This window comes from Rhinatrema bivittatum, chromosome 9 (genome assembly GCF_901001135.1).
Source record: "Rhinatrema bivittatum chromosome 9, aRhiBiv1.1, whole genome shotgun sequence".
Taxonomy (NCBI): Eukaryota; Metazoa; Chordata; class Amphibia; order Gymnophiona; family Rhinatrematidae; genus Rhinatrema; species Rhinatrema bivittatum.
Window position 1 is genome coordinate 44,614,021 of NC_042623.1, and position 24,108 is coordinate 44,638,128.

Below are 24,108 nucleotides of genomic sequence, written 5' to 3' on the forward strand. Positions count from 1 at the left end.
GGTTTGGCTTAGTAGTGTTACAGAAATGTATCTACAAAGGGGTATTTTCAACACCCTCTATTCCAAGCATCACTTGTTAAGTGCCAGTAACCCAAACAGTGAACAATCTGTAGAGAAAAAACAGCTGCAGAAGATAACTTACCAGTAATGTTAATTATAGGATGGCATTAGCCACATATCTACCACTGACGCTTTCCCTGCCACAGTCTTCTTTGAATTATTAATATTTTTTGGGTGATCCTACAGTCGATCAGGAAACCTTCAGGAGCTGAGGGGTGATAGATGCACTGGGCAGTGTCAGCTAAAATTGCGCAGTAGCAAGACTGTGCTGTTGCATTTCAGTGACCCCAAATGCATTCCATGGTAGTCACAGATAGCAGTGGACTTCTGGAGTCAATCATTCTTCAAACAATTAACATTACAGGTTAATTAACTTCTGTTGTTGTGTTTTAATGTGTTTTTATTTTAAAAAGCAATATTTAATGACCGATACTTTCTCTCGGTGATATACAAAAATTGCCAGGAAACGATTAGAAACCAATTTTTTTCTAATTTCACTTCACCAAGGTAAAAGTACTTATTCCAGACAAATGTTACTATAGCAAAGAATTGTGTTTATCACCACCACATACATTCCAATGACCAGTACAGTATCTGAAAAAAAACCCCAACACTTTAATTAGACAACTGCAAGCACCTCAAACAACAATTAGTTACTGTTACAACACAGGGGTATTTTCACAATCTAGTTATTGCAAATGCTTGTCAATAAACTGTAATGGATAAAGTGGCACCATAATTGTGTAGAACCAAAACTAAATTTACATTCATTCCACTGACTCCTAAGATGTAAAAAATACACCTCTGTATTTTACATTCTAAAATCTGTATTGCCATGACATGGTCTGGAATTCTATTACTTTGTTGATATAGGAAGCATTTAAACAAAACTATATGGAACTTGCAAAGGGAAATTATTTTTCAGTTCTCTGGGGAAAAATTAAAAGTGCAATTTGTTTTAGAAAATACAAAAACATAAGTTATCTATAAAATCATACATGGAATGATCTTGGTCTCTTTCATGTAATATATATTGAGTCCTTTCAGTGGAAAACGATATTTTTGCCCATTGCACTGCAAATTGTAGATCATAATAATTTTAAAATTACTAATTTTTTCTTATTTTTCACATACAGCAAAATAATGTATTATATAATTTTAACAGTAGTAAGTCTACACAATATTTTTCATGCTAATTTTAATCTAAGATGTATTGTACAACTTACAGTGCTTTGTAAGGCAATATCATGGTATCATATCTTCATCATCACATTATAAGGGTAGTTATGGTTTCTTAAAAGCACTTTAAAATATGCAAAAACTGTAATAGGAATGCTAAACTTTAATCAAAATGTATATTTTTAAAACTATAAAGAAGTTTCCTCTTCTCTTAAAGTGCCATTTGGGGAATTAAATCACAAATTGGCGCAGATTTTCTATTTTTTTTCTTTTTTACTTTCAATCCAACCAAAGGGTGGATTCACATAGTTCCTTATGCAGCTGACATCCACTACATGCATTCTGTATGCTGAAAAGCATTGACGAAATAGCTTACTTTGAATTTTGAGTCCCCATTCCATATTTAATTGAAATTAACATTTACAGGGTGAATATACATACACTATAATACAAGAATGATTTCCCTTTGCCAAAGGATAAAATTTACAGGTAACTGCCATCTCTCAAGTCTCACTCGATAAGCTCGTAAATTTATATAACATGCCTCATCTGCTAAAACATTTCTTCATAAATAGTTACAAAATCTGCCAAACACATGGAAAAAGTACTCCTTGTTCAAAAATTGAACATCTGAATGCCACACAACACAAGAAACATTGCTTAAAGACAGGTTATCAAGTGTCTCCAGAAAAGAGTGGGGTCAGTAAACTACTAGCTGAAGACAAAAAGGACTACCCTTCCCCCAGAACACAGTGCACAAAAAGCAAAATGTGGAACAGTATTTCAGAGCAAAAGAAAGATCTGAGTTATGAAGCCAGCTCACTGTACTCCTGCTAAAAGAATTGATGCCAGTCACCGTTCAGGTCTGAAGCACTGGAAAGTGGCTGTTGGTTCAGAATGTTATGTTTGAGGATTTCGCTACGAACTCAACCACGGATGCCTCAAGCATTCTCCAGCAGATGCCCGTTTCTCTGGAACCATTTCTAGCATGGGGATCAGGAAATCTGTAAACTGTGCGGCATCTTCATGAGGCCAGCCGTACTTCTCCACGAGTACATCAAATAAGCTCCAAGGCTTCAGCTTTGTAATGTGTCGAAGTTCTCCTGCAAATGAAAACATTCTTTGTATTAAAAATCATTCCCTCCCCTATCAATCTGTCAAACCATACTCATTCCCAGCAACTCTACGGATGGGATGGATGAAAGGTTCTACGATGTTACGATTCTCCTCAGCACACACAGCATGTTCCTTTTCAGGAAAACAAACTTTCTTTAAAAATTCTGGAGCTGTTAAAATAATATCTGCCTCTTTGTAATTTGTTTTAAGATGCAGGGTTTTGATATTCACCAAATGCAAATAAAAATATTCAGCATAAGAGAATCTCGAACTATATTAATATAAAAAGTGCAAAATTATTTATTTTTAATGCTTATATAGAAATATTGACTTTTTATATCCCTCTTAGCCCTTTCTATTATCACTGCTGATAGAAAGCACCTATGCAAAATAGTCTCTCTAATGTACAAAAAGCTGAAGATATCTTGATTGACTGATTGCCATATAATGATTTAAAGATCATCAACCTAATGGATTTTTTGATACAGAATTATAATTCAAATCCAGCACTGTAGTTACATAAACCCTCTGCTGATTAAAAAGAAAATCTTCTTTGAAAGAGTAAGTTAACTACCTGTAGCGTGCGTTCTCCCAGAACAGCAGGATGTAAGTCCTCACTTGTAGGTGATATCATCAGAGCCCCAGTCAGAAACTTCTAGAGCTTTAGGAAGCTTTTTTGAGCATGTGCGGTTTTGTCCCAGTCACAGGTCATGGGGACCTCTCAGTTCTTTAATTAATAAGAGAAGCCAACTCCTAGGAGAGGTGAGTGGGCACTGTAAGGCTTTAAATTCTGCTGTACTCAGAGAACACCTGATTCATATACATAATGTACACTTTCTCCAAGGAAATGTTTGTGAGAGTCCTCACAGATTGGAAATCACTAGTTACAGGTGGCCTGTAACAAAAAAAAATGGGAAAATACAACATGAACAGTGCCAATAGGCACATAATGTTTTTTGTTGACAAAAAGAATGGGTCCTGGAGAGTATAGGTTGGAGTTTAAAGCTTAAATAAACCTTTCAAGATACATTGACCAGAGTCACCTTAGGAGTCCCTATCCGAACAGTAATGAGATGTGAATGTGTGGACTGAACTCATCTTATAGATCTCATCCTTGAAAGCTGATCTCAGGTGGGCCACAGACACCACCATGGCTCTGACTTATGACCTTTCAGATACAAGCAATCTATCTAGTGTACGTTTGGCTACAGCAATTCCAGGTCTATTTGGGTCAAAAACAAAAAACTGAGTGGACTTTCAAAGGGCTTCAGTTCATTGGTTAAAGCTGTCTTGCAGTTTAAACTGAGTAAGGCCTGTCACCTCTGTGGCCATGTGGTTTGGGGAAAAAAGACTGGAAGGGCAATTAACTGGTTAATGCGGAGGAAGGAACTTGGGATGTGTGCACAGAACCACTCTATTATTAAAATAAAACTTTGTATAAAGTGGATAATTCACTAGGGTGTGCAGCTCTCTGACACTGCATGCTGAGATGACTACCACCAAAAATGTGACCTTCCAGGTCAAATACTTCAGCTCACAGGAGTCTAATAGTTCAAGGGATCTTTTATCAGCTGAGATAGTACCACACTGAGGTACCAAGACACAGTAGGAGGATTTAGCAGAGGCTTTAATAAAAGCAAAACGCACATGAATAACTATAGGCTATACACAGATGGATTTACTTTCTACATGAGCTTTTAGGTGTCTTGGGTACTCTCTCAAAGATCATGAGTGGCTTGAGCCACTGTGATCTTAGGTTCTATTGGATGTGTCTCATGCAGAGACATGCCAAGGGTGATACATGTACTGTTGATGCCATTAAGCCAACATTAGGAACATAGAAACATGACAGCAGAAAAAGACCATATAGCCCATCTAGTCTGCCCATCCATCTAACTAATTTAGCTTTACAATTCCCATCACTCTCCCGTGCATTTATCCCACGCATTTTTGAATTCAGATACTGATTCTCCAATGCTTCCACTGGAAGGCTGTTCCATGCATCCACTACCCTCTCTATAAAGAACTATTTTATCATATTACTCCTGAGTTTACCCCCTTTAAACCTCATCCCATGACCCCTTATTTTAGAACCTCATTTCCATTGAAAGAGGCTTGCCTCCTTTGCATGAAAAACTTGGAGTTATTTAAATATCTCTATCATATCTCTTCTCTAAGATATACATGTTTAGATCTTTAAACCTGGTCCCATATGACTTAGAACGAAGACAAAAGACCATTTTAATATCTACCGTCTGGACCGACTCCAGCCGATTTATATCCTCTCTTTAGAAATATACACAGTACTCCAAATGAGGTCTCACCAGGGACCTATACAGGGGCTAAATCATCTCCCTTTTTCTGCTGACCATTTCTCTTCCTATGCAGCCAAACATTTTTCTGGTTTTTGCCATCACTTTATCTACCTCTTTAGACACCTTAAGGTCTTCAGATATGATCACCCTCAGATCCCACTCTTCTGAATACACAGAAAAATTTCACCCAAATACTGTACCTCTCCCTTGGGTTTTTGCATCCTAAATGTATAACTCTGCGTTTTTTAGTATTATATCTTAGCTGCCAGATCCTAGACCATTCCTTGAGCTTTGCTAGATTGCTCCTCATATTTTTCACACCTTCCTGGCTGTCTACAACATTGCATATTTTGGTACCAACAGCAAACAAACATTTCCCCACAATCCTTCAGCAATGTCACACACTGCTAGTAATGTTCTTGTCCTTGGCATGAACTCCATTTCCCACTACCCTTTGTCGCCACCCACTCAACCAGTTTCTAACCCTATCAGTCACTCTAAGGCCATAACAAGGACGCTCAATGTATTTATTTTCGAAAGAACATCAAGCAGCACTGCCTGAATTATCAAGAAGGCTCTTCACAGAGTAAAAATGTTGCTAGCAGAAATTTATGGGTTTGACAGATGTTTGGTGTTGATTGATTGTAAATATTAAAACTCTCATCACAAGGCTTGGGGGTAACTGCATGGAGAAGCAGTTAATACCCTTGACAGAAACATGAGGGTATCCTGCACGGAGTGGCAGATACTTACATAAGAAGCTTTCTGGGCAGACTGGATGGACCAGCTAGACCTTTTTTGCAGTCATTACTATTTTACTATATGCGTAACCATATCAAAGGTCTTACTGAAATCCAAGTACACCATGCATAGCGCTTTCCTTTAATCCAACTCTTTGATCATACAGTCAAATAAATTGATTAGATTCATCTGACAAGAGCTACCTTTGGTAAAACCTTGCTGCTTCAGGTCTTGTAATCCATTGGATTTGAGAAACTGCACTATCCTCTGTTTTAACAGCTATTCCATTAATTTGATCACCTCAGAGGTTAGATTAACTGGTCTGTAGCTCCCAGCTTCCTCCTTACTTCCACTTTTATGAACAGGAACTGCATCCACCCATCTCCAGTTCTCCAGAACCATTCCTGACTTTAAAGAAGCATTGAAAATGTCAGTCAGTGGAGTTACCAGAACGTCTCCTAAGTTCACTTAGTACCCTCTGGCATATCTCATTCAGCCTCATTGTCTTATATACTTTAAGTTTTGATAGCTCCTCCTGAACACATTTCTCAGAAAATCGATTGAGGTTTATCTCACTTCCAATCTTATTTGTGTTTGTTTTATATGGCCTGCTCCTGGCCCTTCCACAGTGAACATTGATGAGAAATATTTAAGCAAATTTGCTTTTTCCTTATCAGCCTCTACATACTCCTCCACTTCACCTGTGTGTTTTGCAATGCACTTCTGCACTTCATTCTATTACTAACATATCTTGAAAAAAAAAGGTTTTGTCCCCACCATTTTACCATATTTGCTGTTTTTTCCTTCCATTTGAATTTCCTAATTTCCTAGCTTTTTGGCTATTGTCAACTGCCTTCCTTTTTCTATGATCTCTTGTAATTTAAGAATGCTAACCTTTTCTCCCTTACTTTTTCAACTACTTTAAAAAAAACAAACAACAAACCATAGCAGCCTCCTTTTCGTCTTACCTTTATTTAATTTCCTAACAAAACGTTTACTTGTTGTTATATATCCTTTTAGCTTTACCCACTGTTCCTCTACCTCACCTAGATTTTCCCATCCAGCTAATGAGTAAGTCTAGGACCCTCACCTTGGAATGAACCTTCATCTCCTGCACGCTAATACTGAACCACACCATCTGGTAATCACTGGATCCCAGTTGATTATCCACTACAATCTCAGAGATACTGTCCCCGTTGGTAAGCACCAGGTCCATTATCCCTCCTTCCCATGTGCATTCCGTTACCAGTTGACAAACAGTTCTCCTTGTAGAGAATCTAGGATCTCCCTGCTTCTAGAAGACACCGCAACCAGGATATCCCAATCAACATCCAACAGATTGAAATCCCTTAGCTACAGCACCTCCTCTTTCATAGCAATTTTGTGAATATCCTTCATTAAATCTCTATCCAATTCTTCTGTCTGTTATGGAGGTCTGTATGTTTGGATTTTTGATATATTGTTATATATGTTTGAAATTTTAAACTATATAGATGTGGTGTTTTAATAATACTTGGTGGTCGATTTTCTAAAGATTGATATAAAATTGTGAAAAAAGCTGATTAAATAAATGTAGACAATGATAATATATCCCTTCTCATATATACCTAGTCTGTATATTACAATAATATAAATAGATATTCCATGCCCTCTTTCCAGATTAACCCACAGTGCTGCTTCCTTACCTTATAAGCTCTGCAATTCTATTGCTTTATTATCATTTTTTATATATGTCATACCTCCTCCTTTCCTTCCTACCCGGTCCTGCTGATATCTGCTTACTCTCCCTATTGGTTCCACTATAGACATCAAAGGGTTGGCCCTTTCTTATGGAAGAAAGGCTTTGACCTGAATTGTGTCTAGCAGAGCTCCTATAAATTTCAATTCAGAAGAAAGGATCAGGTAGGATTTGGGATAATTTATGAAGAACCCTAGCAACTCTAGCACTCAGATAGTTTTGCAATTTGATTTGTTTGCATCTTCCTGAGAAGTGCTCTTGACTAATCAGTTCTCCAGATGTGGAAACATATGCATCCCCTGTATGCACAGAAGTGTAGCAACCACTGCTAGGCATTTTGTGAATACCTGTGGTATGGATGTTAGGCCAAAGAACAGGACGGAGTACTGGTAGTAGTACTTCCCTGTTTCAAGTTTGAGATACTTCCTGTGACTTGAATATCCCAAAGATGTATATATCCTTTAAATCCAGAGAGCATAACCAGACTTGTTTTTGAAGACTGGTAATTTGGGTGCCCAGGGTTATTAACTTGAACTTTTCTCTAAGCACTTGTTCAAGATGGTTATATCTAGGATGGGATGAAGTTCTCCCATTTTCTATGGTATCAGGAAAAACTTCAATTAAAACCCCTGCTTACTTTCCCTGGTGAGATGAGTTTGACCAATCTGGTCTCCAAGAATTAGGAGAGCTTCTTTAGAAGTTGCTCCTGATGCTTAGAGAAGGAGTGATAGACTCTTGGTGGGCAATTTGGTGAATTTTCCAATAGATGAAGTGCACCCATTTCAAATCATGTTATACTGGACCAGTGGTTTACATGAAACCTTAGCCTTCTCCTGACAGGGAGATTCTCTGGTATGGATATTGGGATATTAGCTATCTTCCTAGATCTAGCTAAGACCCCATCCCGGGTTTTGGCTGTGGAACAGTCTGTGGTTTCTAGTTCCTCTGTTGTGAGGTGACAAGGGAGGAGAGGATAACTTCCTCTTTGGAGGATAAAAGTGTCTCTTGGGTACCCCTCATCTATCTCCTGGAAGATGAGGGCGGGTCAGAAGCGACTGTAGCTTAAAGATGTGGTCTTTTATATGATCCACCACTATTTTTAAAGAGAGTGTCTCCTTTACAGGGTACATCAGCTGCCTGTCAAATAGCTGTTCTAGTCTGTTCTAAGGTCAGAAGCTCATAGCACCAATTTCTATGGCAGAAGTATTTCATATTTATCCAAAATTTCTCTCAAAGGCAGATTTGGAGTTTCACTTGAACCAGTCTGTCATTCTTCCTCCATTTTTCCCAAAGCCTCACACACACAGTGCTTAGGCAGTATTTCACAACTTGGATTATAAAAGGGCTTCATCCTTTTACCTAAGCAGAACCAAGGATGTCAGAAAGAGCAAAGTTGCTTACCTGTAACAGGTGTTCTCCATGGACAGCAGTTAAACAGCCCCATGTATGGGATGATGTTATCTGACAATGCCAAGCCAGAGCCTGCTCTCTCCAAGCTCAGAAAGAAAAGAAAACCTTTCTGAGCATGTGCTTGTATGCTGCACTGCCATTGCCATGCACCTCCTCAGTCTGATAACTAGCTGACTTCAACTGTGTGGGTAGGAGGGAGGGACTGTGTGACTGTATGTTCTGCCGTCCACAGAAACTGTTACAGGTAAGCAACTGTGCTTTCTCTGTAGACAAGCAACACAAAACATCCACATATAATGGGGACTTCCAAACTGAGGGTTGCAAGTAAATATTTATTTTATTTTTTTCAAGACAGCCTGGGGAATGCTACTGTCTGCATGTAAGTCTTGTTCCAAGCAATAATGTTTGGTGAAAGTATGTATGATTGACCAAGTGGCTGCTTTACAGCTATCAACCTTTGTTGTTGCAACCACTCTAACTTGGTGACCCTTTATAGATTGTGAAAGATGAAATCCTGAAGCTGTGTAGAAATGAGAATTGCACAATAATAGTCATCAGGACTTTTTTTTTTTTTAATGGAAGACCTTTTTTGCTGGTATCGTAGGATAAGAATAATTTAATTTCCTATAAGATTTTGTTCTATGCAGACAGAATAGTAAAGCCTTTCTATAGACCAGGACAGAGGTTCTCAACCTTTTTTCAGCTGGGACACACCTGACAGATGGTTCTCACATGTGTGATACACTGTACATGTGACCGTCATGGGGCTAAATGTAAACATACACTGCATCCTCAGGAGTCCCCTCGACCCCCAACAATGGGTGCAGAGCAGTAGGGCATTACCCATACAATGCACCATATAAATAAGATATTCTGGTTCTGATGCACCTCAGTGAAGGCAAAACAAACTCTCTTTATTACCAGACACAATAGCCCTCTTTATGAAAAGACAATAATTTATCACTAATGTATGTCCTATTGAGAAAACACAACAAATAAGATTGATACAAATGCCTACATGCTAGTAAAATACCTCACCTCTTTCACACACCCAGAACTGACCTTCAACAAGTACAGAAAGACCACAAATTATAAATATGGAGACAAACTGGAATGGAAAAACAAAAAAGCCACTCTGCATGCAGAGCAAACCTGGAGAAATGGAAAGAGAAATATAGCACCTAACATAGGCCCAGAATCTGCAATAATGGACACAAACTAATTCACACAAAGTTACACCTTATTATGGAACACACTCAAACAGTAACAACCCTATCTATGAAAAGGCAACACTATAAATATTAAACCAGGTCCTACACACTAATACACTTCCTATTAGGAAAACAGAATAAGCCAAGCTGCTATAGATCTTCACACAGAAATAACTGTAAAGCTATATTAATAAATGTTACAAAACAGCTGATGAACAGAATAACATCCAACAATTAAAAATTCATAAAACGTATTATGAATTGTCCAAATATCAATAAAATATTTCAAAACAGCAGACACATCACATAATACCCAATAATTAAAATGGCAGTCAATCAAGAAAAATAAACTTAAAAAGTCACCTTTACTTACCTTCTCCGGAAACTCTCCTACTCCTTTCCCTTGCAGGTTTCCGGCGGCGGCATGCAGAGTCTCTCCGCTCTTCAGCCACTGCCAGCCTAGCCTCCGGCGGTGGTATGCAGTGGCATACAGCTTCGCTCCACTCTTCAGCTGCTGCCGGCCTGGTCACTGGTGGCAGCACGCAGTGTCTCTATGCTCTTCAGCAGCCACCGACCTGGCCTCCGGCGGCAGCACACAGCATCTCTATGCTCTTCAGCCGCCACTGACCTGGCCTCCGGCAGCAGCACGCAGCATCTCTCCGCTCTTCAGCCACTACTAGCCTAGCCTACGGCGGCGGCATGCAGCTTCACTCCGCTCTTCAGCCACTGCAGGCCTGGCCTCCGGTAGCAGCATTCAGCATTTTTCTGCTCTTCAGCCACTGCCAGCCTGGCCTCTGGCAGTGCCACGCAGCATCCCTTTGCAACCAACTGCATCGGCTGACTGGATGATGACTGATCCCCCAATAGGCCAATCTGCCCCTGAGGAGAAGGGACGCACAACCAGGGCAGTGGGACACCGGGAGCCACAACACACCTGCTGGTGCTTGGCGACACACTGGTGTGTCATGACACACTGGTTGAGAATCGTGTTTGCTCTGCCAGTGAAGAATGAGGTTTTGGAAAAAAAATAACCTGGTAACACTATGGACTGATTTAGATGAAACTGAGATATCTTTAGTTGAAATTTTGGATGTGTACTTAAAAATATTGTAGGGAGATATCCCATGTTTAATCACCGAAAGCACCCAATATGAATCATAATAGCCAAAGAGGGATGCTGACAAGTATGCTGACAGGCCAAAACACTGTTTCAGCTAAAGAAAAGAAACTTTGCCCAGATGAGAACGTTAAACCAGAACTAAAGCTCCTGTGTAAATAAAACCAAGGCAGAGGGACAATACAGCAACTTTAGCTCAAAAAGCAGAAGTTACAGACCAGTAAGGAAAATCCAGAGGTCACAGGGGCCCCCACCCTTGGCCAAAGGGAAAGTACTCTGAAATGGAGAAAAGCTGATGTGGTTGACAGCCTTAGTGACAGAACCCCCCTTCCCCCCACAGAAAAGGGGAGGAGGGAAAAGACCTGCAATGTGGCAAAGACCCTCCACCCACTACATGATTATGCACAAGCTTATGCATATTTATCAGCTGGAAAGTATAAGACGAGGGCAAATAAGGAGAAAAGGAGTGGACCCGAAGAAGCTCCAGTACCCTCTGCTATCGAGGAGGGAAAAGATTAGGTGTGGCCAGGAGACCGGAGAGAGGAAATGCCCTGGCTGGGGTCAGATGGTGGCACATGGTCTGAGGCGGTGAGAAGCTGAGATAAGCCCAGCAGCTCTGCTAGTACCAGACCTGGAAGCAAGCCCCCTCCCCTGCCCACATTCTCCAGACCTCTAGCCACAGCCTGCTTCAGAGGTAAACAGGAAATTGCCTGAAGTTGGGACCATGGATGAGTAAGTTAGCCATAAGTATTAATATATTAGTCAGGCTAAGGTTTATGGCATGTTTTAAACCACCTATGGTGCAGAACTTTCCTTAGGTAAACTGGTGCTCAGTAGCAAGGATGTTAGAGACGTGTTGTTGTTATCTTCTAAATGTTAATCCTGTCAAATCTGACAATTAAAAATCTAATTCTGTGGAGAAAACGTTGTCTTTTCCTGAACTTAGGATTGTAAGGTGAGGTGGAAGGGTAACCGGAAGTGTCCTGTAGCAGGCAGGTTCCTGCACCTCTAAAGTTTACCTACATTACACTGTTCTTCAAGATTTGAGTATAATCTACTAGTGCTTGAGGTTCACTAACTCTGCATGCTAAAACTAAGAAAAAGTAAGAAAGGTAAGAAAAAATTAAATTTGTAACCCAAACTACTAAATACGGGGTGACTGAGGAGAGTCAAGGCTTCAACTGTTCATGAAGTGGACAAAAATAGACTGAAGAAGGTGGGTGGTGATGGCAGCAAGGGAATACATGTACATGCTCAGAAATGTTTCTTCTTTCCGAACTTGGAGAGAATGGGATCCAGCTCAGTGCCATCAGATGATGTCACCCATATCTGTGTGGCTGTATTATGCTGCTTGTCCATGGAGAATCTTCATAACTGTTTGTATCTTATAAGCACAACAGATCTGGATTGCCTATTGCCAAATGCTCTGTTGCTAATTGAATCCAGAATGTATGTGTGTACATAAATATTCATATATATACAAATAAATACATTTATATACACATGCACATTTCCTCTAACAAGGCAGGCTTATATTACAGGGCCATGTCAAGAGCTGCTACTGAAAACATTGCAGAACAACCAATTAGAGCTCTCTCATTCTTTCACTTCTCATTACTACCTAGATGCTGACTTTTGAAAGGACAGTAGCTTTGATCTAGCAGTTCTTAAAAGTATTTTCAAAATTTAAAAATAAATCATAAAAAAACAAAATAATTAATGTTTGATGACAACTCCTTCCCACAAGCACCCAGTTGGTAGTTTGTCCAGGAGGCTTGGAAAATAGAGACTGCAAGACAACCTGTAGCTTGGAAGTCCCCACAAGTGTTAGTTAATTTCCTGCTTGTCCATAGAGAAAATTAAGTTGCATACTTGTAAATGGAGTTCTCCATGGACAGCAGGACAAGTCAATCACACATAACCTCCCACCTCCCCTTGAAGTTATCAGAACTTCACTCCTTATTAATTTGTGTTAATTATATGACTGAGAAGACCTTACATGGTCAAGGGGCATGTGCTGCACACTGCACATGCTCAGTGGAGCTTAAAAGCTTTTACCCAATGCTATGGGGCACTTCCATTCTCAATGTTGTTGGATGATGTCACACACAAGTGTGACTGGCTTGTCCTGGAGAATACCAGTAACATGTAAGAAACTCAGGGGTAGATTTTAATACGTGCACACGTGCGTCCATGTGTGTCCAATTAAGGAGTGGACTGGGGAGGGAACTTCCCTAACCCCCTGCCTAACCTTCCTTCCCCTAACCCTCTCCTCCCCACCCGCTAAACCTAACCTACCTTACTTCTTTTTTTTTATTTTGTTAGTTGCTGCTCCTCTGAAGCAGAAGTAATTTACGTGTGCTGGCCAGCTGCTGGTGTGTGCTTCCCTGGGACAGCGGCTAATGGCTGCTGTACTGGCCACCTCCAGCCCCGCCCTCCCTGGCCCCCAGACCGCCCCTTTCTCTGGGCCTGGCACTTCGGCGTGTAATGGGGGTTATGCTCGTGCTGGACCTCTTTGAAAATGCGTGCGGTGTGGGCATGGTCCAGCTACTTGCATAACCCCGTTTTTACAAACGCAGGGGATTTAAAATTTGGCTGTTAATTTTTCTCTCAGCCTCTATTGCAAAGTATATCATTGATATTTAACTGGCCTGTGCACTTTGTGGACTGTATTCTGAATTTTCCATATATTGTCTTCCATCTGTCTACCCATTACAATGCCTGCTTGATCTGTGTGTATCAAATCTGACTGAACATTGTTTAATCTACTGCTCATAGTTTACATGCATCTTAACATCAGTAATCAAAAGAGAAATTATTCTTGAAACCAGTGTTTCACAATCCAATCCTGGAGGCACACCTAATCAATCTGGCTTTTAAGATAGTCACAATGAATATGCATGAGACAGATATGCATGTATGGAAATCTCTCTCATGCATTTTCATTATGGTTATCCTGAAAACCAGTCTGGTTAAGTGTGTGTTCAGGAGAGAGTTGGGAAACGTTGCACTCCTATTGACCAAAGTATGGGAATTTAATCTCATCCATGTATTTTTCCTTTTGTTTAATTGTATCAGCACTTTCATTTGTGTATTAGTTCGCATAAAAAGAAACAAACCTTTATGACGATTTTTTGACCGAGTTTACTATTCCTCCTTTATCATCTTTAGGGGCGGATTTTCAGAGCCCTGCTCACCGGGAAGCCTATTTTACATAGGCCTACCGGCGCGCGCAGAGCCCCGGGACTCGCGTAAGTCCCGGGGTTTTCGGAGGGGGCGTGTCGGGGGGGCGTGTCGGGGGCGGGCCCGAACCGCGCAGCGTTTTCGGGGCGTGTTGGGAGCGTTCCGGGGGCGTGGCTACGGCCCGGGGCGGCCTGGGGGCGTGGCCACGCCCTCTGGACCCGCCCCCAGGTCGCGTCCCGGCGCGCAGGAGGCCCGCTGCTGTCGGGGGATTTACGCCTCCCTCTGGGAGGCGTAAATCCCCCGAGAAAGGTAAGGGGGGGGTAGGTGAGGGGAGGGCAAAGGAAAGTTCCCTCCGAAGAGGGAACGGGGGTAGGCTGCGCGGCTCGGCGCGCGCCGGCTATACGAAATCGATAGCCTTGCGCGCGCCGATCCAGGATTTTAGCGGATACGCGCGGCTCCGCGCGTATCTACTAAAATCCAGCGTACTTTTGTTTGCGCCTGGAGCGCAAACAAAAGTAGGCTATTAGCGCTCGTTTTAAAATCCGCCCCTCAATGTCTACAATATTACCCCTACATATTGTAATTTGCTGTCATATTTCTTTTTTCATAAAAGTTTTGTTTCAAATTTTCTTCATCACATCTTTACAATTTCTTTCTAGCTGTTAAAAAAACAAAAAAAGGTTTTGAAAAATGTAATATTACTGTATGTGTGCTTTTTGATTAAACAAGATGACCAGGAAGCTAGGTAAGTTCTTTTTTAGTGTCTCCTGTGGGAGCATTGGGAGGAGAAGATCATCTTCCTGAAGAATGAAGAGGATTGGTGAGTATTGCTTTGGGACATTTTAGGGCTTATAAAGTTTGGGGGAGAAGTGAAATATGGGGTATATTTGTGTGTGCGTGTGTTTATACTAAAAACCAAGTCTAAGGTAAGTAATCTTAGAATCTGTATTTCCCTCTCACCCACTCCTAGCTTATCCTTTGATTTATAGGCAAGACACACTTTCAGATTAAAAATCAATTAGGCTTTTATCTAAAACACAGGATTGCCCCAGCCTTTATCAAGAGTTTAATTACCCCATTAGAGGTCACTACCAGATTAATAGGGAATACATCAATAAATTTAAAGGACTCTAATTACACATTCCTACTCCCTTAATAACCTAAACTTAACTAAGACCTCAACAAAATTAAGATGAAGGCAGCAGTCCAGTAGCAAAAAGGGGGCCTTCCTGGCTTTTGCATCAAATGCCACATGTATGATTTTTTTTTACCCATTGCCGAGAAGTTGTATGTGTGCACCTGGTGAAAGAGCTCCTAACTCTCAGAGAACGAGTCCAATATCTGGAGGCTAGAGTGGCAGACCTGGAGGACCTGAGGCAGACAGAGAGATATATAGATGAGACCTTCAGGGTCATAGTAGCCAAGTCGTATCTCCAATCTGGCAGCCCTGTGCTGCTTTGGAGGAGGAAGGTCTCCTGGTTGGACAGCAACACCCTGGTGTAGCAGGAAGTAATTCTGTAGCAAGGACCTGCTCTCCAGGTGATACACTGTCCTCTCGCACTGAGGATGAGACTCCCAGGGCTACTGCCCTTGAGGGAAGTGTTAGGTTAGTTTACGTAGTTGGTGATTCGATTATTAGGATTATTAGTTGCGTGGCTGGTGGACATGAGGATTTCCTGGTAACTTGCCTGCCTGGTGCAAAGGTGGAGAACTTCACATGTTTCCTAGATAGGATTTCAGAAAGTACTGGGGAAGAGCTGACTGGCCTAGTACATGCTGGCACCAATGACATAGGAAGGTGCGGAAGGGAGGTTCTGGAAGCCAAAAATAGGTTTTTAAGTAGAAAGATGAAATCCAGAACCTCCAGGTTAGCATTGTCTGAAATGCTCCCTGTTCCATTCACAGTTTCCCAGAGGCAGGCAGAGCTCCAGTCTCAATGTATGGATAAGATGATGGTGCAGGAAGGCAGCTTCAGTTTTGTAAGGAACTGGCCAACCTTTTGGGGAAGGAGGAGTCTTTTCCAAAAGGATGGGCTCCACTTTAACGAGGATTTAACCAGGCTGCTGGTGCTAATCTTTAAAAAGGAGATAGAGCAGCTTTTAAACTAGAACAAAGGGAAAAGCAGACAGTTGGTTCAGCAGTGGATGGTTTGAAAAGATGTATCTTTGAAGGATACTAATGAAACAGGAGAGATGGGTATCCCAACAGAGAGGTTCCAATAAAAGAAAAAGTAGTCCATGTGCCTACAAGTAAAGAACCACCTGAGTTTAAAGATTCTAAATCATCCATCAACTGATAAGAAGTTGTTAATACCAACAAAAAATACACTTTGAAATGATTGCATGCCAATGCTAGAAGTCTAAGAGGTAAGATGCAAGAGTTAGAGTGTATAGCACTGAATGAAGATGAAGACATAATTGGCATCTCAGAGACCTGATGGAAAGAGGATAACCAATGGGAAAGTGCTATATCAGGGTACAAATTTTACCGCAATAATAGGATGGATCAATTTGGGGGCTGGGTGGCACTTTATGTTTGAGATGGCATAGAGTCCAAGAGGATAAAGGTCCTGCAAAAGACTAAATGCACAGTAGAATCTTTATGGGTAGAAATCCCATGTATGATGAGGAAGAGTATAGTGGTAGGAGTATACCACCATCCACCTGGCCAAAAATGGTAAGACAGATAATGAAATGACAAGAGAAATAAGGAAAGCTAACCAATTTGGTAATGAAGTAATAATGGGAGATTTCAATTATCTCAGTATTGACTGGGTATAGGTACATCAGAACATGCTAGAGAAGTAAAATTCTTGGATGAAATAAATGACTGCTTCATGGAGCAATTGGTTCAGGAACTGATGAGAGAGGGAGCTATTTTAGATCTAATTCTTAGTGGAATGCAGGATTTGGTGAAAGATAATAGTGGTGGGGCCACTTGACAATAGGGATCATAACATGATACAATTTCAATGAATGACTGGAAGGAGCACAATAAGTAAATCTATAGCTTTAGCACTAAACATTCATAAGGGAGACTTTGATAAAATGAGGAAGATAGTTAGAAAAAACTGAAAAGTGTAGCTACAACGGTTAAGAGTGTACAACAGGTATGGACATTGTTTAAAAATACCATCTTAGAAGCCCAGTCCAGATGTATTCCACGCATTAAGAAAGGTGGAAGGAAGGCCAAAGGCCTACTGGCTTGGATAAAAGGTGAACTGAAAGAGGCTATTTTAGCCAAAAGAAATTCCTTCAAACTTCAACTGAAGAAATAGGACAAGACATAAGCATTGGTAAGTTAAATGTAAAATGCTGATAAGAGAGGCTAAGAGAGAATTTGAAAAGAAGTTGGCCATAGTATATCCGAAGCAGGAAACCTGCGAAGGAGTTGGTTAGACGATTAGATGATTGAGGGGTTAAAGGGACACTTAGGCAAGGTAATACCATCACAGAAAGTCTAAATGAATTCTTTGCTTCAGTGTTTACTAATGAAGATGTTGGGGAGATACCTATTCCACAGATGGTTTTAAAGGGTGATGTTTCAGATGAACTCCATTGCAGCAAGCTTCAAGCTAGCTCAATATTGTTATAAGAGAACATCACAGGATGCTCTGACGAGCGTTGCTTTTTCCAGCCTATTGGAGAAGGAGTTAACATACACATTTCCTCCTGTTCCTCCAATTTCTAAAACAATATGAAAATTGAGGAAAGATATTGGAACCATGATACTGGTAGCTCCAAATTGACCCTGATAAATCTGGTTCCCATGATTACACAAACTGGTGCTAGCACCACCAATTCAACTTTGAGAAAAGGCTAAATAGGTTAGGGCTGTTCAGCTTGGAGAAGGGGTGATATGATAGAGGTCTATAAGATCATGAGAGGACTAGAATGGATTAATGTAAATCAGCTATTTACTCTTTCAGATAATACAAGACTAAGGGGCATGCCACGAAGTTAGCAAGAGAAAGAGAAAATTCTTATTCACTCAATGCGAAGTCAGGTTCTGGAGTTTGTTGCCAGGGGATGTAATTGGGGCAGCTGGTATAGCTGGGCTTAGGGAGGCTTTGGATAAGTTCTTGGAGAAGTCCATAAACTGCTGTTCATCAATAGGGAATAGCCACTGCTTGTTGCCAGCATTAGAGCATTGAATCTGTTTGGGTTCTTATCAGGTTCTTGTGATTTGGATTGGCTACTGTTAGAGACAGGATGCCGGGCTTGATGGACCCTTGGTCTGTCCCAGTATGGCATATCTTATGTTCTAGAATCTATATCTGCCTTACTTATTTTTCCTTTATCCCCCTGCATCTAAACAAACTGAAGAAGAAAATTATTTTTCGCTCAGCACATAGTTAAGCTCTGGAATTCATTGCCAGAGGATGTGGTTACAGAAGTTAGTGTAACTGGGTTTAAAAAAGGTTTGGAAAAATTCCTAGAGGAAAAATCCATAAACTGCTATTATGGTAATTAATAAGCAATAGTAGCTTGTGATTTATCTAATGTTTAGGTACTTGCCAGGTACTTGTGACTTGGATTAGCCACTGCTGGAAACAGGATACTGGGCTTGATGGACCTTTGGCCAGACCCAGTATGGTATATCTTATGTTCTTATGTTATGTTCTAAAATGTGTGTCATGTGAATAGAAAAGTATAATCTTTATATTTGGAATTAAGAACCCTCCAGGAATTAAGAAAGTCAAATTTCTTTACACATTTCTGCAATATCAATGTTCCTCATCTATTTGGAACATTCCAAATCAGGATCAGTTACTGTGCTCAATTCCCTTGCCAATAACAAATACAAAGGATTGTATAACTTATTTACATACAACAAAGTTAATTGCTTACCTGGAATGGTTCTCTAAGAACAGAAGCTCAATGACTTTCCTTGACTGGAGTTGTCGGATGACATCACCTATTTGTCTGAATCTACTGAGGCTACTTGTTATTAGAGATTGGTGATGATAGATGCTGTATTTCTACTACAAATTACAAGTGAAATTGTTCCACCCTCATTCTATATTCAGCCTTCTAAATCTTTAATTTCCACACCACTCTAACACCACCATCACAGTGCCTCCTCCCCTAACTACATTTTACCACTCAACTTCCTGCCCCTCTCTGCTCATAATGTCCTTTTAGTTCATTTCCAGATCTTGCTTCACAACTCATGTTCCTAGCCTCCAAGCCATGGCTTTTCTAGCACCCTATATTGTAAACTGCTGTCTCCTCTGTACTACGATTCCTAAGTACTTGTTACTTTTGGTTCAATAGGTAAGTCTTTTGGGGTAAAAATTTAAAACCACTTGTGCCGGGTTGTCTCTATTTTGGTTGTTATTTTATACACTTTATTTAGTGCAACTCTTATGATTTTTTTTTACACCTTCCTACAAATGAACAGCTCTGTGTAAACTGATGGCACCGTATAAACACTGTTACCTTTTTTGGTGAAAAACTCCTTGGAATATTTCCCCAACATAGCGTATTTTCGAGGGATTTTTCCCAGCAGTTCAATGATCAATGCTATGTGATCTGCATTGGAGAACATTGCCAGCAAAACAGAAACATATAACAGTTTAATCAGTACAATTCATGCACACACTTACACGGGCCTGATACAGACAGAAACAGATCAGTACTGGTTAAAAAAAAGAAACAGAACAGAAAAATGGCCAATGAATATGCATGTAACTTGAAGCAGCAGTTTTAGCAAAATCAGCATGCCTTATATAGCTGATTTTGCTAACAATGTTATGATGTTATGGCATTAGAAATGTAGCTACTTAGTTGTCTTTTTTGGGTTATGCTCAAAGAATTCAGCTTTAGGATTATATTAATTTTAATATCTTTTGGTAAACCTTTGGTTCTATGCTATTCATCTGGTCAAATTTATTGTGTATGGAGTCTTACAATTTGTAATGCTCTAATATGATATAAAGCTTATGTTTTTTGATTTGGAAATATACTGCCTACAGGTGTATTTTATAACCAGCAATTGACATTCCAGTTCTGTCTGCATCATGGCACCTTTCAAAAAGAAGAGGTACTACCTCTGCGATTGAAGAATTCCCGAGAATATTTTCCAGATAGGGCAAAGTGCCTTGGGATATTGCCTAGCAGCTCTATGATGTGTGCTATGTGGTCTATGAAGGAGAGAAAAAAAGGACATGGGAGAGGGAGGGACAGGTAGAAGGATGGGATAAAAAGAAAGAGGAAAAAGTGCAATTAGTAAAAAAAAAAAATCAAGAAAAGATTCAAATCAACAATGTTTGCAGCAAATCCATGCAGAGGTTTCCAGGAACAGCAGCACTTTGCATCATTAGTAGCAATAACGAATAATGAACAATGCCCATGTTACCACTGCAAAGGGCATTACAAGCAAACAAGCATGAAAATGGACAGCTCCACAGATGAAAGAATGAGTAATTCTGTTATTAAAAAATCAATTTGGAAAATAGCTACCTGGAAAATAAGATTATGGACTTATAAAACACCTGTTAAAATACCAATACAAAAACTAAACATAATACCCAAGCTTGTCTTTATGGTCTGTTCTAGCTATTGTAATGGCTCAATGATAGCCCTCCACACATGCCAGTCTTCCATTTGCTATTAAGTGGGACAAATATACTTGAAGGTGATTAATCCACCTATTGCTATTGCTGGAACTTATGACTAAAAAAAAATCAATTTAATTTATAATGAAAGAAAAAATCAAGCTCATCTTAGAAAAATGTTTTTAAAACTTCAGTTCAGGAAAATGTTTGCAATAAAACTAATCATTTAAATAAATACATACCTTCATCTCTGGAATAATCTTCACCAGAATGTGGTTCAAATAAATAATCTCCAGTTGCAAGCTCAAATGCCTGGGATGAAACAACACATTTAATAAGTACACAGTTGATGTTAAAATTGATAAAATGTTGATGTTAAAATTGATAAGTACACAGTTGATGTTAAAATGTCTTCACCATACACTATGATATGAAAATCGTGTGCATATTACATAACAGATGCTGACCCTTCATTCTTTCTTATCTATAAGCACTAGGTTTGGAATTTGGTATTTCCCTCTCCCATCTTTGCCCTCTACATTGGCTATTGAAGATCTACATCTCCTTGAACATTTTATACATTTTGTTGTGTAAGTGCACAAGGCTTGCATGCATTTAAATTATCAATATCAACATACCATGCTCCACATCTTTTGGTGCCAAGTATATTTTATTGGGGAAGAAAGTACACACATATCCAAAAAAATATCCAACAATTGGATACTTCTCCACCCCCGAGTCAATTCTTGGTCGTACATCTGGCAGCAATTACAGCTGTGAGTCTTGTGAGATAAGTCTCCACCTATTGTGCACACCATTTGTCAATATTAGACCATTCTTCCTTACAAAGCAATAAGCTCTGTCATGTTCTTTGGGAAATGCTGAGGGACAGCAATCTTCAAATCATAAGTGCCATGCTAGGTCAGATCAAGGTCCACTGAGCACAGTATCCTGTCTGACAGTGTTCAGACCGGGTCCCAAATACCCAGCAAATCCCCAATAGTTTATATATTTTTTGTATCTACTCCCAGGAAAAAGTGCTGGCTTCCCAACTCTACCTGGCTAATAACTGTTTATGAACTTTTCCTTCAGGAACTTGTCCAATCCTCTTTTGAGCCCCACCATATTAGTTGCTTTGACCACATCCTCTGGCAACAGATTCCATAGCTTGATTGTATATGGAATGAAAAAGTACTTATAATTTGTTTTAAATCTGCATGAAATATCCCCTAATCCTAGTGTCTGGAAGGTTTAATAATCATTCAATTTTTACCCATTCCATCACACTCATGATCTTATAAATCTCAATTATTTCCTTTCTCAGTCATCTCTTTTCCAAGCTAACGAGTCATAACCTGTTTAGTCTTTCTTTATAAGAGCTTTTCCATCCCTTTTATCATTTTAGTTGCCTTTTCTGTAGCTTTTCTCTGTCCATTATGTCTTTTATGTGATGGGGCGCCCAAAATTACACACAATATTCAGAGTGGGGTCAGACCATAGACTTAAACAAAGGAATCATGTTATTCTCAGTTTTATTCTCTACTCCTTTCCAAATAATTCCTAACATTCTATTTGCCTTTATGACTGCTGCCTCCGCACAATGAGCCAAGATTTCAAGGTATTGTCCACAAAGATTCCAAGGTCATTTTCCTGGGTGGTGATTCCTAACATGAAACCCAGCATTATGCACCAGCAGTTTAAATTATTTTTACCTACGTGTATTACTTTGCACTTAGCACACAAGTACATAAGATTTGCCATACTAGGTCAGACCAAAGGTCCATCAAGCCCAGTATCCTGTTTCCAACAGTGGCCTAACCAGGTCATAAGTACCAGGCAGGATCCCAAGGGTAGACAGGTTCCATAATGCTTATCCCAGGAGTAAGAAGTGGATTTCTGCAACTCCACCTTAATAATGGTTTTTGGCCTTTACCTTCAGGAACTTGTCCAAACCTTTTTTAAAAACAGCTACATTAATAGCTTTTATCACATCCTCTGGCAATGGATTTCAGAGCTTAATTATGCATTGAGTAAAAAATATTCTCTCTTATTAGTTTTTAAATGTATCACCTAGTCACTTCATTGTGTCCCTCCTAGTCTTTGAACTCTTTGAAAGAGTAAACAACTGATTAACGTTTACTCATGAGTTCCACTCCATGCATTATTTTATTGACCTCTATCATATCTCCCCTCACCCGTCTCTTCTCCAGGCTGAAGAGTCCTAACCTTTTTAGCCTTTCCTTATAGGGGAATTGTTCTAACATGGTAACATAGTAATAATGGCAGAAAAAGACTAAGTTCTATCTTCTTTATCATTTTGATTGCCCTTCTCTCTGCATTTTCTAAATCTGCTATATCTTTTTTGAGAAGTGACGACTAGAAATGCACACATTACTCAAGATGAGGTTCAACCATGGAGCATTATGTTATTTTCTGTTTTATTCTCCATTCATTTCCTAATAATTCCCAGCATTCTATTTGCTTTCTTGGCTGCTTCTGCATACTTCTCCAAACCATTTTTAAACACAGCTACACTATTAAGCTTGCACCACAGCCTCTGGCAACAGATTTCAGAACTTAATTATACATTGAGTAAAAAAATATTATCTCTTATTAGTTTTAAATGCATCACGTAGTAACTTCAGTCTGTATTCCGTAGTCTTTGTTCTCTTTGAAAGAGTAAACAACTGATTAAAGTTTACTCATTCCACTCCACTCATTATTTTATAGACCTCTATCATATCCCCCCTCAGCCGTCTCTTCTTTAAGCTGAAGAGTCCTAACCTCTTTAGCCTTTCTTCATAGGGGAATCGGTCCATCCCCTTTATCATTTTGATCACCCTTCTCTGTATCTTTTCTAATTCTACCTTTTTTGAGATGTGTTGACCAGGTCACAACATGGAGCGATAAGAGGCATTATGATATTCTCTGTTTTATTCTCCATTCCTTTCCAAATATTTCCCAGCATTCTATTTGCTTTCTTGGCTGCTTCTGCACACTGGGCAGATGATTTTAACCTATTATCAATGATGATACCTAGATCCTTTTCCTGAATGGTAACTCCTAATGTGGAACCTTGCATTGTGTAGCTATAATTTGGGTTACTCTTCCCTAAGTGCATCACTTTGCACTTGTCCACATTAAATTTCATTTGCTTGCCCAGTTTCCCAGCCTTGCAAGGTCCTCTTTCAATTTCTCACAATCCTCTTGTGATTTAACAACTTTGAATAACTGTGTCATTGGCAAATTTGATCACCTCACTTGTTCCTATTTCCAGGTCGTTTATAAATATATTAAATATATTAAAAAACAGTGGTCCCAGAAAGGAGCCCTGGGGAACTCCACTATTCACTTTTCTCCATTGGGAAAAGTTCCATTTAGCCTACTCTCTGTTTTCTAACCAGTTCACAATCCACAACAGGAAACTGCCCCCTATCCCATGACTTTTTAATTTTCTAAGAAGTCACTCATGATGGACT

The 24,108-nt window shown here is 39.8% G+C and overlaps 1 protein-coding gene across 10 annotated transcripts in view; it reads right to left on the bottom strand.

Moving 5' to 3' along the window:
* Window positions 1-655: 655 nt before the first annotated feature.
* Window positions 656-24,108, bottom strand: part of SRPK2 (SRSF protein kinase 2) — a 424,006-nt gene continuing 400,553 nt past the window's right edge. For 6 of the 10 annotated variants that reach the window (XM_029615033.1, XM_029615032.1, XM_029615030.1 and 3 more), the window contains 4 exons: window positions 20,872-20,941; window positions 20,123-20,215; window positions 19,512-19,604; window positions 2,158-2,342 (listed from right to left, as the gene is read on the bottom strand). In XM_029615033.1, the coding sequence (XP_029470893.1) occupies window positions 2,158-2,342; window positions 19,512-19,604; window positions 20,123-20,215; window positions 20,872-20,941 (441 nt within the window). Of the gene's footprint in view, window positions 2,343-19,511; window positions 19,605-20,122; window positions 20,216-20,871; window positions 20,942-24,108 lie in introns of all 10 variants that reach the window. The other 4 variants (XM_029615025.1, XM_029615034.1, XM_029615027.1 and 1 more) reach the window with 3 other exon arrangements.